Raw genomic sequence first — 20055 nt, 5'->3', positions numbered from 1 at the left:
GTCTGACCATTTCTTCTATTAACCAGCCACTCCTGTCAAGAGACTTTACTCACCTAGCTCTTCCCATTTCATTACAGCTTCCAGGAAGAGCTATCCAGGTATCAGCCATAATTGATTCGGGGGCCTGCAGTTGCTTTATTGATCTGTCATTTGCAGCTCAGCATCAGATACCATTGCTGCCCAAGACTCAGAGACTTTCAGTCCACCTGGCTGATGGAACTTTCATCAAATCTGGGCTTGTCACCCAAGAGACTGTTCCCTTACCCACGACTACAACCACTAACCACAAGGAACTGTTGCGCTTGGACGCTATTGCTTCGCCCTTGTTTCCCATCATACTGGGTATGCCATGGCTACAGGCACACAATCCTTGCATTAACTGGGCCACGGGAGAAATCAAGTTTGAATCAGCCTACTGTCAACAGCACTGCCTGCAGGAACCTCCCCCTCTGTCTTTGTTATGTACGGACTCTGATTCTGACATATGTTCATCTGTACCTGCAGCATACCGAGACTTCCTGGATGTTTTCAGCAAAAAGGGAGCAGAGACTCTTCCTTCCCATAGACCATATGACTGTCCGATTGAGCTACTTCCTGGAGCTGAAGTGCCCTTTGGGCGTATTTTCCCCCTAACTGAACTCGAGCTTGTGGCTCTAAAGGACTACATTGATGACAGTCTGAGGAAGGGTTTCATCCGCCCCTCTACATCTCCTGCTGGGGCTGGCATCTTTTTTGTTGAGAAGAAGGATCATTCCCTTCGGCCCTGTGTTGACTACCGTGAACTTAATAAGATCACGGTCAAGAACCGTTATCCTTTACCATTGGTTCCTGAACTTTTTCAAAGACTTAGAGCAGCAACCATTTTCACAAAATTGGATCTGCGTGGGGCATACAACTTGGTCCGCATACGGGAAGGTGACGAGTGGAAGACTGCTTTCCGCACCCGATTTGGGCATTTTGAATACCTGGTTATGCCCTTCGGTCTGTGCAACGCTCCCGCTACATTCCAACACTTTATCAATGACATTTTTCGGGACTATTTGGATCTTTTTGTCATTGTATACTTAGATGACATTCTGATCTTTTCTGCCTCTCTAGAGATTCATCGGGGTCACGTCAGGAGTGTACTTTCCCGCCTCAGACAGCATGGTCTGTATGCCAAACCTGAGAAATGCGAGTTTGAACGTCAAAGTATTCAATTCCTGGGCTTAATAATCTCCACGGAGGGTATAAGGATGGATCCCCAGAAGGTCTCCGCCATCTTAGATTGGCCAGCTCCTACAGACAAGAAAGGGATCCAGCGCTTTGTAGGGTTCGCAAATTTTTATCGGAAATTTATTAAAGGATTTTCAGCCATCATCTCCCCCATCACACAACTGACCAGGCACAACAACCGGTTCTGCTGGACACCTGAGGCACAGTCTGCCTTCCAAAGCCTGAAAAGACTATTTACTTCTGCACCTATATTAAGACACCCTGACCCAGCCCTGCCATATGTCCTGGAAGTAGATGCCTCAGAAACAGCAGTAGGAGCAGTATTGTCACAAAGGCAAGGAGCCAAAGCTTTATTGCACCCGGTTGCCTTCTTTTCCCATAAACTTTCGTCGGCAGAAAAGAATTATGATGTGGCAGACCGTGAACTTTTAGCGATTAAAGCTGCACTTGAGGAATGGAGGTATCTCCTGGAAGGGGCAGCCCACCCAATATTAATTTTCACTGACCACAAGAACCTGGAATATCTGAAAACTGCAAAATGCTTGAAACCACGCCAGGCCAGGTGGGCACTGTTCTTCTCAAGGTTCGCCTTTCACATTACTTACAGGCCTGGGTCAAAAAATATCAAACCAGATGCGCTTTCCCGCATGTTTGGCGATTCTGTAGAACCTTCTTCTCCAGACACTATTCTGTCTTCTGGAAACTTTCTGCTCCTACAGGGGGATCTGCTGTCTCAAATCAAGCAGGCTTCTACTGGAGTTTTATCACCTCCTGGAATAACTTTACAAGTGAAAGATGGACTGTTATGGTTCAAAAACAAAATCTTTGTACCAGAGAATGTGCGTGTTGCTGTCCTGGGTCTGTGTCATGACCATGCGCTAGCGGGACATTTTGGTATCTGCAAAACGACTGAGCTGACACAACGTACCTTCTGGTGGCCTTCTCTGGAAAAGGACTGTAGGAGGTATGTTGAGGCCTGCTCCGCCTGTATTCGGAATAAAAGCAACAAGACCAAAGCATGGGGCCTGCTTAAACCACTGCCGGTTCCTGACAGACCCTGGGAGAAGATATCAATGGACTTCATTGTGGAGCTCCCTCTATCAGAGGGTTATACTGCCATCTTTGTGGTTGTAGATCGGTTGACAAAAATGGCACACTTTGTACCCATGAAAGGTACACCGTCAGCCCCAGAGACAGCACGAATATTTATTAAAGAAATAGTAAGACTCCATGGGATTCCTGGTAATATTGTGTCCGATCGCGGGGTCCAATTCACCTCCAGATTTTGGAGGGCACTGTGTTCATCCTTAAAGATTGAGTTGTCTTTTTCCTCGGCTTATCACCCACAAACTAATGGTCAGACTGAAAGAACCAATCAGACCTTGGAGCAGTATTTACATTGTTTTTCTTCCTTCTCTCAAGATGACTGGGTGTCATTATTGCCATTAGCTGAATTTGCTTATAACAACTCAAATCATTCTGCTACTAAGCAATCTCCATTTTTTGCCAACTTTGGATTTCATCCGTCCTTTGTGCTTAACGCAATCCCTGAGTGCCCAGTTCCTGCTGTTCAAGATACAGTGGCTTTCTTCAGTTCTAATAATAAGTTGTTGCAGGAAGCAATGGCCAAAGCACAGGAAGATAATAAAAGAAACTTTGATAAAAAGAGACGGGGAGAGTTAATCTTGGAACCTGGTGATGAGGTATGGCTATCTACTACAAACTTAAAGTTGGCCTGCCCTTCAAGGAAACTTGGACCTAAATATGTGGGGCCATTTCCTGTGAAAAGGAGAATCAATGATGTTACTTATGAGCTAACTTTGCCAGATTCCTTCAAGGTTCACCCCGTTTTTCATGTAACATTATTAAAGCCCGCTATTTCAGATCCTTTTCCTAACCGAAATACGGGTCCACCTGAGCCAGTAGTAGTTGATGGGGAAGAGGAATATGAAGTTGAATCAATTCTGGACTGTAGGAAAAGAAGGAATCAAATTCAGTACCTGATTAAATGGAAGGGGTATGGCCCTGAAGATAACTCATGGGAGCCTGAAAATAATATCCATGCCAGGAGACTTATCCAAGCATTTCATTGGGCCCACCCAGAAAAGATATTCTAGTTGGGCATCCGGAGGCTGCCCATTGTGAGGGGGCAATGTCAGGAAGGGCATTCCCATAGACAGAATGGCTCTTCTAGACAGCTTGCTGTGCATAGGCTACGCCCATTGCACAAGTGCATGCACCTGTTGCTTGTATGGTCATCAAGGGGGCTATTTAAACTGAGCCTGTGCTGTGCTTCAGTGCTGTCTTGTCTACAGCGTTTCTGTGTAAACCTGCTACCTGTAAACCTGCATCTGATTACTGTTATCGACCCGGCTTGCCTTGACTTCTCCTGAACTCTGCCTGCATTGACCCCAGCTTGTCTTTGACCACGCTTCTGCCTGTACATCTGCACCTGATCCGTCTGCCAGTGTATGACCCGGTTTGCCTGACCCTGTTCCTGCCTACTATCCTGCTGGACTGCCTGCTGCTAGTCTCTGCCTACTTTTCACTGGTGTCCATCCGGCATTCCTGCTCCGCTGCAACCCGCTGACGGGCTTGGCCTTCTCCTGTCTCCTGCTCGGTGGTGTCCATCCGGCATTCCTGCTCTGCTGCAACCTACTGACAGACCCAGCCTGCTCCTGTCTCCTGTTCAGTGGTGTCCATACGGCACTCCTGCTCCGCTGCGGTCCACCGACAGTCTTCCCCTGCTTGATCCTGACAGTTAGTCCGGCTAAACTACTATCAAGACCAATAGGCACTCATGCCCCTCTGCACTCCTGTGCTACCTGTCTGCTCTATCAGGGGCCCCGAGTCAGAGGTGTAAGAGAGGCTTTCCTCACCGTATCAGGCTCTTCTACCAGGTACGTGACAGAATGGTTCACAAATAAACATATCCAGGTGTTAGAATGGCCAAGTCAAAGTCCAGACCTGAATCCAATCGAGAATCTGTGGAAAGAACTGAAACTGCTGTTCACAAACGCTCTCCATCCAACCTCACTGAGCTCAAGCTGTTTTGCAAGGAGGAATGGGCAAAAATTTCAGTCTCTCGATGTGCAAAACTGATAGAGACATACCCCAAGCAACTTACAGCTGTAATCGCAGGAAAAGGTGGCGCTAGAATGTATTAACTTAAGGGTGCTGAAGAATTTTGCACGCCCAATTTTTCAGTTTTTTATTTGTTAAAAAAGTTTGAAATATCCAATAAATTCCGTTCCACTTCATGATTGTGTCCCACTTGTTGTTGATTCTTCACAAAAAATTGCAGTTTTATATCTTTATGTTTGAAGCCTGAAATGTGGCAAAAGGTTGCAAAGTTCAAGGGGGCCGAATACTTTCGCAAGGCACTGTATATGTGTATATATATATATATATATATGTATGTAAAGTGTTGTGTAAATCATCAATTCTATATAAATACTTTAAAAAAAGTAGAATGCTGCTATACTTCACTTGCCGTATAAGCATTGATTTAGTAAATTAACCATTAACTGGTGCTTTGTAGAAGGGATGTGACACTCTTCAAGAAAAATTTTAACAGGAGATTATAAAGAAATATAATCTATTGTCTATCATATTTGCTAGGAATTTGTGCAGTGTGCAAAATAGTTGTATTGCTGTCAAAATCCACTGGAAAGCCTAGAAAGTGCATGAAAGTTTGCTTGTTGAATAAGTCTGATTGCTAAGATTTTTATTTTTATTACCAAGCTTTGGCCTAATCAGTTTCTGTAATAACATCTAAATGGTATTTTAAAATAAATGAAAATATGTAATTGTATCAGCGGTTTGTAATTGCGTTAATAAAAGTCAAGCTGCCAGTGTCTTTTGTTCAGCCTTGGCAAAGAATACTCGTAGTGGAGCACTGTAATCAGAAATTTTAAATGCAATGTTATTGCATTCACTTTTCGTAAATTTCTCAAAAAAAAATAAATAAATAATAATAATAAGTGGTTCTGTCCCTCACAAAGAAATGGCTATACATAAACTTTAAGCAGTAGAGTGTCTTGGTACATTGCAGCTTTGCATAGTTCTCTATTTTCGCTGGAATGTACTATTAACGTTTTTTTTTTTTTTTTTTACCAGTAAAACCTTTAGATCAATGTGCACTTAACAGATATTACACATAGGTATGACTTTGACTTTATTGTACTGCATTCTTAAGTGACAGCAAGGCCTTCTTATGGTTACTCTACTAAGGTCATATATTCAGAAGTAAAAGTGCTCATAGAGTACACTGTTTATGAGCAGGTGAGTCACTTTGTTTGATTTCACCCACAGTTTAAATTCTGAGATCATTGATTAAAAATGAAGGTGATGTATAAAGAAGACACATTTTCTTGTTGCTGCACAGATTACTCACAGTGAGAGGTGTACATTCAAATTATAGTGAATAACCTGTCTAACCAGTTAGGTCATTATTTTTTGGTAAAAGGCTGTATAACCAACAATTTGTGATCTCTTGCAGATGGTAGACAACTTAAGACACCTATAGGTGTTCCACTGGATGTGATGGACACATTTTCTTGCTTCCGTGATAGTCTTCGGGAATCAAAATATTCAAGCAGAGCACTTAAACACAGCAGAAAACTACTGATGTTATTTCTTGCTTACAGTCAAGGTAAAATGAGTCAAACCTTTGCTTTTATTTGAAAAGCTTTTGATAAAGTTATAACTGCAACACACTAATGGTTGCTCGTATTTGAAAGTTTGTTTGCTTACATGGTAAACTTTACTTTAAAGGAAACGATACAGTATTTATAATGAGGACACAGCAAATTTTTATTTTAAAGTTAGCACAAAAAGTAATTTCTATTTAGCTTTTACATTTTTAATTTTAACTTTTTTTTTGGTCTGCATTGCTTAGTGGGCAATTTATTAAACAAAACTGTGGATTCCTTCCATATGAATGTAAAAGAGGGCAGTCAGCATCTTTTCTCAATGACTGCTAAGGGAAAGGCAAACACAGAATTAGCTACATAAAGATTTTACTGAGTTCCATAAAACATTATTGGGTCAGATTAGACCTATGAACTTTTTTTTTAATAGGAGGAGAGGAGATGTAAGGGACAATCACTGTGCAACCCTGCTAAGAATGGATCATTTAAAAACAATTCCCACCAAGTCTTAAAAGAAAATCTAAAATGTGCCAACATTTATCCTTATATAGCTGCTCAAGTGGTCGTGAAGATCCAAAACCCTGTGTGCTCCATTATGCCAGCCCCTCTGCCCCTCCAGAGCTAGACACTTGATTAAAATAAATAACCCTTCAATGTGCAGAGCAGAAAAAAGAAAAAAGTCAATTATAACGGCAAGTGAAATGCCAGATACTACCTGGTCAAGGAACATCTGGATATACCCAATGTGCTAAAGCACAGTATACAATGTTCAATATTCACAAATGTATGTGCTTCTAGTCATAGCACTCATAAAACATGAATTCATTAGTTGTGCAAATTGTCCTAAATATGATAATAAACAGTCAAGTGCATCAGATATAACGTATTATTATTATTACTTACCCTTCGTGGGCTCTGCCTTGCCAGATAAACCAGCATACACACCACAGCAGAGTACTCTTGATTCATCCTCGACATCTCTGGTATCATGTCTAATGGAACTTCTTTAACAGACTAGACTAGGCTGGATTAGGAACAGGAAGTGTGTTACTGGCAGGATCACCAGTGATCATTTATGAGGATCTTTTACTTCCTTGAATCTGACAATAAACATTCAAGTGCATCAATTAGAATGTATTTAGTATTATTATTATTGTGCAATAAAATTATATAAACAGAACCAAAAATAAAAGTCTATGTGCAAAATTCATGTGGAAGAATCTCAGTTTTCAAATTAAATGAGTGAAGTGACTACTCTGATTGTCAAATTGTGGGAAAAATGGATCCAAATAATATGTGGGACCCCGCCAATGTGCACCACCCTTATGTGAAGTGGAAACTTACTGAAAAGTTATAGAATGGTCATAAACCGCTTTATTTGGAGATGTCTTTTGGGTCCGACCTCATCCAAATGTGCCCACGCATCACAATATGTGATATTCAGATCCTCCACATTGGCTACTTTCAGATTACTTTTCCAAGAGCCGATTTAAGCCCCAGATGGTACATGCAAGAAGTAAATAAACCTTCTATAGTGCAGTATCAATCGTGAAAAGGGATTTATTAAATATGATTTATTAAATGCAATTGCAGTTACTCCACTTCAGAGGTAAAAACAGCATTGTGTTATTACAAGCAAGATAATGCCCACATCCAAAATCACTGACGTTCGACGCACATGCATAGTGACATACGCCCTGGCTCCTCCCAATGCATTTCCTGATACTTGACGTCATCAGGGGTTCAGAGCGCATGTTCATCACCATGCCTTTTATAGGGAAGCTCTGAAAGGAAGATTGGCATTGATTGGCGTTCTCCCCACATTAATATGCAAATAAATTGTTGCCAGGAAACTGTTGGAAGCCCTCCAGCCACCTCCCACCATAATAGATCAATAAAGATCATAATATACAGCAGTTTTAACTAACAATGCTGGATTAAACCAGTCAAGACCCCTAGAGGACAAAAAATGTATAGTCATTCATAACTTACAACGCCAGGTTGAACCAGTCAAAGCCCCCTGGAGGACAAAAGTTGTAAGGCCATTCTTAGATATACTTTGGCCCCCTTGAGGTCTTAACAACTTAAAAAACGAGAATAGGGATGGGCCGAACACCTCCTTGTTCGGTTCGCACCAGAACATCTCGAACAGGGAAAAAGTTCTAGCGAACATGCAAACTCTAATAAAGTCTATGGGACACGAACATGAAAAATGAAAAGTCCTCATTTTAAAGGCTTTTATGTAAGTTATTGCCATAAAAGTGTATGGCGACCAGGGTACTGCCCTGGGGACATGTATCAATGCAAATTTTTTTTATTTTTTATAAAACAATTGTTTTTAAAGTAGCAGTGATTTTAATAATGCTTAAAGTGAAACAATAACAATAAAAAAGTCCTTTAAATATCCTGCCTGGGGGGGGGGGGGTCCTTTGTATTTGCCTGTAAAGTGGCGCATCTGTACAATGCATGGAGCCTGCTGCAGCAATACTGAAATTTCTAGGAAAAAATATAATTTAAACTTGCTCCCGGCAATACAGATAAAAAAAATGGCATAGGGTGCCCCCCCAGTCCAAACCAGGTCCTTTTTCTGGTATGGATTTTAAGGGCAACCCCCCCCCCCCAAATTCATACCACACCCTTATATGAGCATGCAGCCTGGCAGCTCAGGAAAAGGGGGACGAGTGAGCATCCCCTGCTCCTGAACCATACCAGACCACATGCCCTCAACATGGGGGGTGGGTGCTTTTGGGCTTTGTTGATGGGGACAAGGACTTCTTCCCGACAATCCTGGGTTTTGGTTGTGGGGTCTGCTGGGTGGGGGGCTTATCGGAATCTGGAAGCCCCCAGATCCAAGCCCGTGCCCATTTACCAAAAAAGTGTAAAAAAGGAAAAACCACAGGATGTGGTAATTGTAAATTCATTGTCAATCATGACGCCTGCCGGACCTAAAAAATAGAAAACAATTAAAAACGCTTCACCACCTAAAGAAGCTACCCGCTGTATGCCCGATCTTCAGCTTTGACAGTTATATTATAGGCAAGGGCCAAGGCCACCTGGCTACATCACCCAGGTGGCACTGCCCCTTCTGATGTCACATGACGAAGGCGAAACGTTTTTAAATTTTTTTCTATTTTTCGGGTCCGTTGGGCATCGTGATTGGCTAGGGACACTATTACATCGAGGAGCACTATTGTTTTTTCTTTTCTTTTTAATAAAGGACTTGTCAAAACCAGTTTCCTGTGGTTTTTACTTTTTGTTCCCAATACCTATTCACATAGGGGGGACCAGGAGGCCCCCTTTTTAAAAAGGGCTTCCAGATTCTGATAAGCCCCCCACCCGCAGACCCCCACAACCACAGCCTAGTGGTTGTTGGGCAGAGGCCCTTGTCCCCATCAACACCCAAAGCACCCTTCCCATGTTGAGGGCAAGAGGCCTGGTATGGTTTAGGAGGGGGGTGCTCACTTGTCTGCCACCCTTCCTGGCCTGCCAGGCTGCATGCTTGGATAAGGGCCTTCGATAAGGGCCTGGTATAGATTTTGGGGGACCCCATGCCATTTTTTTTAAATTCTGTCATAGGGTTCCCATTAACCACTTAACCAGGGGTGTCTGATGTTCGGCCTGCCCCTGGGAAGACGTCACAAATGACGAAACGCATTGGGATTAGCTGTTACCGAAGACATCACGCTTGTTTAGCCATCACTCATGGTGTTCCTTTCTCAAGAGCTGACAGTCTGCTGGTTTTTTACTCGTTTGTGCTTTTTTACAAGTCATCGAATGTACTTTTTATATATTAAAAAAAAAGGATTAAATATTAGCAGGCTTCACTTAATTTTTTTTTTATTCCCGACCCATTTGGAGCTACTGCTGAGCAGCCACCGCCTAGCTCGGATGCCGGGTAATTTTGTGCTTTTATGACCATTATAATTTATGGTCTATGCTATCTGGTAAGAAGCGTATGCTATGTGTATGTGCTTGGGGGTGGATTTCATCAATCAACGTTAGTTATACACTTTTTTGCATTTTATGGACACTTTTGTTTAATATTGGAAAGGACTTTTTTTTATTTTATTGAAACAACTTTTTTATGTTTACCTAACACTGGATTTTTGCATCTATTTAATTATATCACTTTCATATAATTGATTTTTTTCAATGATATGTTTTGCTCATAATTTATTCACTGCATGTTTAGTTGTTTTTATGCCACATTATTTACCATATAATTATTCATGGCTGCACTATTAGGATTTAGCGCCTCTTCTTAATTTTACAGGTGCATGCTTTGGCCCATCATCAGCAATCAATGCACTGCAAGAGTGCAGTGCTTTATGGGGCGCTCATCAGTGGGCGAACTTCCCACCGAGCGTCCCATTTGTTTGTGTGCTCAGCGAACACACGAACAGCTGATGTTCGAGTCGGACTTAAGTTCGACTCAAACACAGAGCTCATCCCTACCAGAGAATATAACAATGTCACCAATACTAATGCACTGTCAATGCGCTCCAGTGTCTAAACAAAAAATATCCAGATCTTATTTTCACAGCTTCCCTATATAAAGGCATGGTGACAGACATGCGCCCTGAACCCCTGATGACATCAAGTATAACGAAACGCCTTGGGAGGAGCCAGGGCATACATCACCACACATGTGCGCTAAATGTTGGCCATTTTGAATATGGACATTATCTTGCTTGTAAAGAGACAACACTGTTTTTACCTCTGAAGTGGAGAAGGTTCAATTTTATTCAATAAATCCCTTTTAGCCATTGATACTGCTCTATGGGAGGTTTATTTATTACTTGCATGTACGATCTGGAGGCTTAAGCTGTTGTAAACAATTAGGTAGCAATCTGAAAGTAGCCAAATATGGAGGATTTGAATGTCATCTGTTGTGACGTGTGTGTATATTTAGATAAGGTCGGACCCAAAGGGCATCTTCAAATACAGTGGTTTATGAACACTCTATAACTTGAAGGTCACACCTTCTTGGTAAGCCTTCTCTTCACATAATGGTGGAGTGCACCAGCAGGGTCCCACATATCATTATTTGGATCCATTATTCACACAATTGGACAATCAGAGTAATCACATCACCCATTTTATTTGGAAACTAGGATTTCTTCACATTAACTTTTATTCTTAGTTCTATTTATATAATTTTATTGCACAATAATAATTGAAAAATAGAATGCAATGCTTTTTAAATATAAAAAATAAAAGTCCATCCACCAAGTCCATGCAATTTCAATTGACATTAGAGGCAAAGAAGTCACTTCATTTGTACATTCAAGAGTGATAGGAAGAATCCTCCACCTACACCACAGCATACAGGGCCTCTTTCCCTCAATTATGGACCACCTAGTTATGGGTGGTAAAACAGCGCTCATTTAAACATCAGCTATGGTTATATGCTTCAGAAGCTTCAAGGAAGTAATAGATCCTCATAAATGATCATTGGTGATCCTGCCAGAAGCACACTTCCTGTTCCACATCCAGTCTAGTCTAGCTCTTGAAGAAGTTCCATTAGACATGATACCAGAGATGTCGAAGGATGAATAAGGAGTTCTCTGATGTGGTGTGAATGCTGGTTTATCTGGCAAGGCAGAGCCCACCAAGGGTAAGTAATAATAATAATAATAATAATAATAATATGTTATATCTGATGCACTTGAATGTTTATTTTCATATTTAGGAAAACTTGAACAACCAATGAAGTAATGTTTCATGAGTGCTATTACTAGAAGTACACATATATAGTGTAGATTGATCATTGTATACTGTGTTTTAGCACATTGGGTATATCCAGATGCACCTTGATCTGATAATATCTGGCTTTGCACTTGTCAGTTATAATTCACTTTTTTCTTTGTTTCTTTTGTGTTTATGTGATTAAAATAGTTTTAATTTGCTGTACTAGCATAGAATGTTAATTCAAAGTCAAACATATCTATATTGTATTAATGCCCAAGAGGGGCAAACATTTTTTTTCAACAAAATTACTACTTATAATAAAAGAATACTAGGGGGTCGATTTACTAAAACTGGAGAGTGCAAAATCTGGTGCATCTCTGCATAGAAATCAATCAGCTTCTGGGTTTTTGTCAAAGCTTAATTAAATAGACTCCCTCAAGAGATGGTTCTAGCCATCTCAGTAGATTGCTTTAAAAGAAAAGCCTGGATTCTTTTCCTAAATGTACATAATATAACTGTGTATGTAATAACATTTATAGGTAAAGTTGATCCAGGGAATAATCAATTGCCTCTCGGGTGATCATGAAGGAATTTTTTCCCCTGCTGGAGCAAACTGGATTGTGCTTTGCTGGGTTTTTTTTTGCCTTCCTCTGGATCAACTGGGGGTATACAGTGTAGAAAATAATTATTTGATCCCCTGCAGATTTTGTAAGTTTGCCCATTTACAAAGAATTAAAGAGTCTATCATTTTTATTATTATAGGTGTATTTTAAATAATAGAGACAGAATATCAACTACCGCGCGCCACAGAGACAGCAGGGAATCCAGCGACGTAGGTCTACGTCGCTGGACACAGGGCTGCCACTGTGCTGCAGTAGTAGTAGTAGCAGTAGTAGTAGTAGCACAATGAGCAGTCTTAAAGTGGTAAAGCCACTCCTTTGTTACCTTGGCAGTATGTTTTGGGTCATTGTCATGCTGAAAGACCCATCCATGACCCATCTTCAGTGTTCTGGCTGAGAGAAGGTTCTCGTCCATTGGCCCCTCAATGCGCCAACGTCGGCCTGTACCTTTAGCTGAGAAATAGTCCCAAAGCATCATGTTTCCACCTCCGTGCTTGACTGTAGGCATGGTGTTCTTAGGGTCATAGAAATCCAAGTTTGAGACCGCACTCAAGGTATTATGATGAAATCAAAGGTTTCTTTATTCCTCATAGATAAAGTAGACAGACAGTGTACAAACAGACGTGTCGGGTTGACGCGTTTTCACGACGCTGTAGGTCGCTTACTCATAACCACACGGTGAGATCGCAGAAGTCGGCAAGCATTTGTAGGTAGATAGACAAACGGGAGCAAGGTGGTGTAATCATACACACCCTGAACCAATTAAGTTAATGAAAGACAAATGGGAGCCGAACTATCTGCAATACCACGGTGAAGACAATTAATGACACATAGAATCCCACTAAGGGGAAAACAGTTCTTAGGGTCATAGTCAGCATTTTTCTTCCTCCAAAGTCGAGTTAATACCAAAGAGCTGAATTTTGGTCTCATCTGACCACAGCACTTTTTCCCAATCCTTCTCTGAATTATTTAGATGTTCTTTGGTATGACTTTACATGTGCCTTCTTAAGGAGGGGGACTTGCCTCATTTAAGTATGAACAAGTTGAAGTTACAAGCTGACTGACTATTATACACATCTGCACCAGATTTTCCTCTATCCAGCTTTAGAAAATTAACCACTTTGTGTCTCTGCAAGACTAAAGAAATCAATTTGCCCTAGGTACACTATATGACAAAGTACACAATCATGTTTTATTCTCTCTGTAAATGTTGTCTTAAATATTGAGTTCAAATGTTCACCTGAGTGCACAAAGTGCAGAATATGTCCTTTTTCCAATCTTGCCTATGTTTTATAAATGTCCCAGTTTTTTTGTTCATGCAAGTTTATACTACAGTGTTTCAGGCTAAGAAAATATTATTTAGCCAGATGGTGATGCTGAGACCTGTAGTCACTAAGCTCTCACTTTAATATAGGACACTTATAAAATGTATAGTTCTTTCCATGGTAACAGAAGGATTTAAGTGTTTTGTGTAATATAACATTTCTAGAAGACTGCAAGAGGTAACAGCCTCAACAAAACAAGAAAAAAAACAAGAAAAAATAAATAAATTAACGGTTTACAAAGCCGCACTACAAAAATTATTCCTTTTTCTGGGTATGTATGTGGCAGAGCAGTACTATAAAGATGTCCGATTTTTACTAACCATTATTTTGTTTCTGGCTGATGGGCTATAAATTCAGTATATCATTGCATAATACCTATCAGTAGTGATGGACTATCCAGATAAAACCTATAATTTGCCATTAACCACTTGCCTACAGTGCACTTTCACCCGCTTCCTGCCCAGACCGATTTTCAGCTTTCAGCGCTCTCACACTTTGACTGAGAATTACTCAGTAATGCAACACTGTACCCATACAAAAATTGTGTCCTTTTTTTCACACAAATAGAGCTTTCTTTTGATGGTATTTGATCAATACTGGGTTTTTTATTTTTTGTGCTATAAATAAAAAAAGACTGAAAATATCGTGAAAAAACGCATTTTTCTTTGTTTCTGTCATAAAATTTTGCAAATTAGTAATTTTTCTTTACAAATTTTGGCCAAAATTTATACTGCTACTTATCTTTGGTAAAAAAAACCCAAATAAGTGTATATTATTTGGTCTTTGTGAAAGTTATAGAGTCCACAAGCTATGGTGCGAATCATTGAAAATTGATCACACTTGATCACACCTGATGTACTGAAGGCCTATCTCATTTCTTGAGACAATAAAAGGTCAGGAAAGTACAAATACCCCCCAAATGACCCCTTTTTGGAAAGTAGACATTCCAAGGTATTTGATAAGGGGCATGATGAGTTTTTTGAAGTTGTAATTTTTTCCCACAATACTTTGCAAAATGAAGATTTTTTTTTTTTTTTTTTTTTTTTTTTTACAAATTGCCGTATTAACAGGTTATTTCTCTCACACAGCACATGTATACTTGCAACTACACCCCAAAACACATTCTACTACTCCTCCTGAGTATGGCGATACCACATGTGTGAGACTTTTTCACAGCCTGGCCACATACAGAGGCCTAACATTCAAGTAGCAGCGTCCGGCATTCTAGGAGCACAAATTACACATATCATTTCCTGACAACCTATCGCACTTTTGAAGGCCCTGGAGCACCAGGACAATGGAAACCCCCATAAAATGACCCAATTTTGGAAAGCAAACAGCCCAACGTATAATTTTTGAGGCATAATGAGTCTTTTGAATATGTCATTTTTTTCCACAAGTTTTTGGAAAATGTGGAAAGAAAATGAAAACACATTTTTTTTACACAAAGCTGTCCATTTATGCAATATTTCTAACACATCGCATGTACATAGCAAAACTTGCACCCCAAAATACATTCTGCTATTCCTCCTGAGTATGGCGATACCACATGTGTAACACTTTTTCACAGCCTGGCCACATACATAGGCCTCACATCCAAGTAGCGCTTTACACAAAGTTGTCCATTTATCCACTTTAAGACTGGGCCTATTTTTGACACTTGGTGTTTACAAGCTAAAATCATTTTTTTTGCTAGAAAACTACTTTGAACCCCCAAACATTATATATTTTTTTTTAGCAGAGACCCTAGAGAATAAAATGGAGATCGTTGCAATATTTTTTATCACACCATATTTGCGCAGCAGTCTTCCAAATGCGATTTTTTTGAAAAAAATTCACTTTTTTGAACTAAAAAATAAGAAAACAGTAAATTTAGCCCAATTTTTTTCCATAATGTGAAAGATAATGGTACGCCGAGTAATTAGATACCCAACATGTCATGCTTCAAAATTGCGCATGCTCACAGAATGGTGCCAAACATTGGTACTTAAAAATCCCCATAGGCAACATTTTAAAAATTTCTGCAGGTTACTAGCTTAGAGTTACAGAGGAGGTCTAGGGCTCAAATTATTGCACTCGCTCTAACGATCGCGGCGATACCTCACATGTATGGTTTTAACACCGTTTACATATGTGGGCGGGACTTGCGTATGCGTTTGCTTCTGCGCGCGAGCTAACGGGGACAGGGCGCTTTAATTTTTTTTTTTCCTATTTATTTTATTTATTATTTTTTTATTTTTACACAGTTTAAAAAAAAAAAATGTTTTGATCATTTTTATTCCTATTACAAGGAATGTAAACATCCCTTGTAATAGAAATAGGCATGACAGGTCCTCTTTATTGTGAGATCTGGGGTCAAAAAGACCTCACACCTCACAACTACACTAAAAAAGAAAAAAAAAAAAAAAATTGTTGAAAGAGGAAAAAAAAAAAGCAAAAAAAAAAAGCGGCCCTTTAAACCGGTTGCTAGGCAACGTCTTTTGACGTAGCTCCGGTCCTCCAAGACCATAGAGTTGAATGAGGGCCATTTTGCCCTCACTCGACTTCCTGTCTCTGAGGATAGTTTTCCCCACTGCCGGCGGGTCCGGTAAGCTGGGAAAACGTCTGGGACGTGGCAGGAGGGGGGGGGGGCACCTCTTCCCCTGCACCGTAAGGGTAATTCCGCAGCGAATCCGCCACTGGGACCACCCTTATCTGAAAGCCGACCGCCCGCCGTTTCAAAAAATACCGGGGTTATGGGGGCTATCTGCTGCCATAACCCCAGTATTTAGCTTTTAATGGCCGACGCATATAGTCGTTAGGCGGTCAGTAAGTGATTTCATGTATATGGCAAACAGGTGACGATGACTGACGGGGTGACAGGTGACGATGACTGATGGGGTGACAGGTGACAATGACTGATGGGGTGACAGGTGACGATGACTGATGGGGTGACAGGTGACGATGACTGATGGGGTGACAGGTGACGATGATTGATGAGGTGACAGGTGATGATGATTGATGAGGTGACAGGTGACGATGATTGATGGGGTGACAGGTGACGATGATTGATGGGGTGACAGATGACAATCACTGACGGGGTGACATGTGACGATGATTGATGGGGTGACAAGTGACGATCACTGATGGGGTGTCAAGTGACGATGACTGATGGGGTGTCAAGTGACGATGACTGATGGGGTGAAAGGTGACGATGACTGATGGGATGACAGGTGACGGTGATTGATGGGGTGACAGGTGACGGGCGATGGTCACTGATGGGTGACAGGTGACGGGCGATGGTGTACGGCGGTACTGATGGCAGTCTCTGGTGACCGGTGAACTTTAGGCTATGTTCACATGTGAGCGTAGCGATCCCCCCTGCCCGTGATCCAGAAATCATTGCAAATTGCGGGGCGCCTGTGCGTTGCCCGTGAGTTGCAATAGCACCCCAAATGCTGTGCGATGTTGCTGCGATTTCCGCCTGCCGAATCGCGGTAACATCGCGCAAACAACGCATGACGCCCCAAAGAAACTCTTGTACCTTTTTTGGGCGTCATGCGATGTTTGCGCGATGTTACCGTGATTCGGCAGGCGGAAATGGCGGCAACATCGCACAGCATTTGGGGTGCTATTGCAAATCACGGGCAACGCACAGGCGTCCCGCGATTTGCAATGATTTCCGGATCGCGGGCAGAATCGCTGTGATTCTGCCTGCGATCGCTACGCTCACATGTGAACGTTATGGGTGTCAATTTCTGGGCACTGATGAGGTGACTGTTGGGTGACAGGTGACATTGGGGGGGGGCTGAGGACTGTGTGGGGACCTTTATTAGTGTGATTTTTACTTTGTGACATGTGTACAGAGCAGTAACTCACTATTTCTAGCTCTGCTCCCCTCATACTGGAAACTGTATGAGGGGAGAAGAGCTAGTAACACTGAGTTACTGCTCTTTGTTTACATTTTGTGATCGGCTGTGAATGGATTCACAGCCGATCACATAGTAAACAGTCACTGTCAGTGACTGTTTACTACCGCCGGTGACAGCTGTGTTCCTACGGAACACAGTGCCACCGACATGACCGCGCTGCGCGCTCCCGATCGCGCATGCGCGGTCATCTTGTGGGCGCCTTCATTGTGATCGGCTGTGTCATTGGAACACAGCCGATCACGTGGGAAACAGCCACGCCCATTGGCTGTTTCCCCCCTGCCGGTGACGGGGGTTGTCCCGGGGACACCCCGACACCGGCAGTGCAGGGCGGCGCGCACGCGATCGCGCGCCTGCCCTGTTTAAAGTGCCGCCGTCATATGACGGCGGCCCAGGATAATGGTCGCACCGCTCCGCCGTCATATGACGGCGGGCGGGCGGCAAGCGGTTAAGGGAAAAAAGGGGGGAAAAGCTCAAAGGGTAGAGTTTTGGGAAGAAAGGCCCCACGTCCCAATTGCATATATAGAAAGGAAAAGAACATGGAAGGGGCGCATGGGGGGGGACTTTTTAGTAGGGTGCCGTCATTAGACAAATATGCCAAGAAGATATGTATAAAAAGTATGAATAATTTTATTGAAAACACAAAAACATAAAATGTATACTGTATTCAGTAAGACAAAACACTATTACAACATAGGTTAAAAACATGCAAGATACAAGCAATATTATAGTACACTGAATGCAGATGGCAATGCTGTATCTTACACAGGGGCTAATAGAAGCAACTATAGACCCTTTACCAGCCAGAAGTAGAATCCCCTGGTTAGTATCTGTGTAGAGACCGATGATGCCCAAAACTGTAGCCCGACATGTTTCACGGCAAAGGCCGCTTCCTCAGGGGCAGTTGAGTGAGGGGTTATGCAAGCATCAGTTATAATTGCTGGAAGAAATATGTACAATATATAATATGAGAAACAATACATATAATATTATAGATATTGTAAATATACATCATGATACATAACCTATCAATTGGTCAGAAGGAACGGTCTAGTCAAAGGTACCACACCTGAAAGGCATGCAGTTGGCTGTTCGATAATGTAGATCCTGGACCGCATGGTAGGGGCAGCCCCCCCGGGGTGAACACGGGAACCAACCACAAAACAGATATTGCTGCACAGCACTGTATGGTTAGGATGTATGGAGAATCTAAGTGGGTATAGAAGATGTACATGTAAGTAAAAAGAGGGGTAAAATATTACCGTGTAAATATCCATATGAGGGTATATGAGTATCTACATCCATAAACCAACAATTGGGTAATGGGAAAACACAGGAAAGGTCAGATCAAATCCTTAATGTACGTCTATATATGTGTCTCTTACCCATTAAAGGAGATAACACCAGATATTTAAAAAAGGACATATTATCATATGTACATAGAGCCGTATCTAGAACATGCAGTAAAGTCAAAGTGTTCTATGAAGCTCACAAACAAAAATGATGCAAGAGGGTGCTGACTAAAGATATGACACCAAGGCAGCCTACAAAAGTATGATTGCACCAGGATTTGTGCGACAATCAGGAGACATAATTACAATTATTTCAGCGAAGGCTTGATTATAAGCTATCTATGCCAAGATCTGCTGATTATGCTGTTGTATGTAGCTTGCAAGCATATTTTTTTTTTTTTTTTTTATCTTTGTTTAGATCATTTGTACACAGTCTGAGATTTGTCATAATTGTATTTTGTTTTTAGACTATAATGTTCAAGAAAGGCTGAGTGATATGAACACCTCCTATGGAAAAGTTGGTTTCTCTGCGGGGGCATTACAAGCTCACCGGTCTGTCCCTCCAGACCTTTCAGAAGATGAATTTCTCTCTGTGGGTTCTATTGAAAACAAACCAATCCCTCCTTCACAACTTTCAGTTGTTATAACTTCCTATGACAAGACTATTGGTAAGACATTAATTCTTTGACTGATAATAAGCCGCGCTGTTAGATCAATTAATCTGTGGGTTGGGGATTAATGTCTTCCAGATCCAATAAGTAATGCAAAGCCAGACAGTGACAGGTAAATAGTCCCAAATATATCAAGTTAGTTTAATCTTCTGGCTGAAACGTAGGGGGAGGGGATAGATTAGTATGCACATGGGATTTAATAGTGTTACCATTCTATGAACAATTCAGCTTCCCAACAAGAGCTAAATATTGTCAGCCCAGACACTGCTCCCTGCTGTAGTATGCTATGCACTTGCCAATACATCATTTATCTTTTACTGACATATTCATTTATTTGCAAATTTGTTTCCGCACAAACAAATTATAGGTTAACCTAATAAGTAAAGGTCCTGTGAAAAAACACAGCCCTTTCTAACCAATGGAAGTTGTGCCTCTCATTGTATATTGTAGCTGGAAGTAATTCATACCTCAGTATTTTTTGTTTTTTTTATTTTTATAAATGTATTTGTGCACATACTCCAATAACAGCACAGCATACACATCTTTGCTAGCTTTTTTTTTTGGTAGGGACAACCATTTCTATACTTTTTTCATATAATTATAATCATATTATCCATAAAGGTATAACACATTAACCACTTGCCGACCGCTGCAAGTACATATACTGCAGGGGTCAGCCCC

General features: G+C 41.3%; 1 protein-coding gene across 1 annotated transcript in view; it reads left to right on the top strand.

Annotated features, from left to right (window-relative positions):
• The window catches only part of CFAP54 (cilia and flagella associated protein 54), a 616124-nt gene that overhangs the window by 397576 nt on the left and 198493 nt on the right, over positions 1-20055 (top strand). Inside the window, exons 41-42 of the mRNA XM_082253561.1 lie at positions 5717-5869; positions 19171-19371. Coding sequence (XP_082109687.1) covers positions 5717-5869; positions 19171-19371 — 354 coding nt within the window. The remainder of the gene's footprint in view (positions 1-5716; positions 5870-19170; positions 19372-20055) is intronic.

The sequence above is a fragment of the Pelophylax lessonae genome (assembly GCF_965119305.1).
Source record: "Pelophylax lessonae genome assembly, chromosome: 4".
NCBI classification, from domain to species: Eukaryota; Metazoa; Chordata; class Amphibia; order Anura; family Ranidae; genus Pelophylax; species Pelophylax lessonae.
The sequence above is the reverse complement of the archived record's forward strand: the minus strand, read 5'-3'. Positions and strand labels throughout refer to the sequence as shown.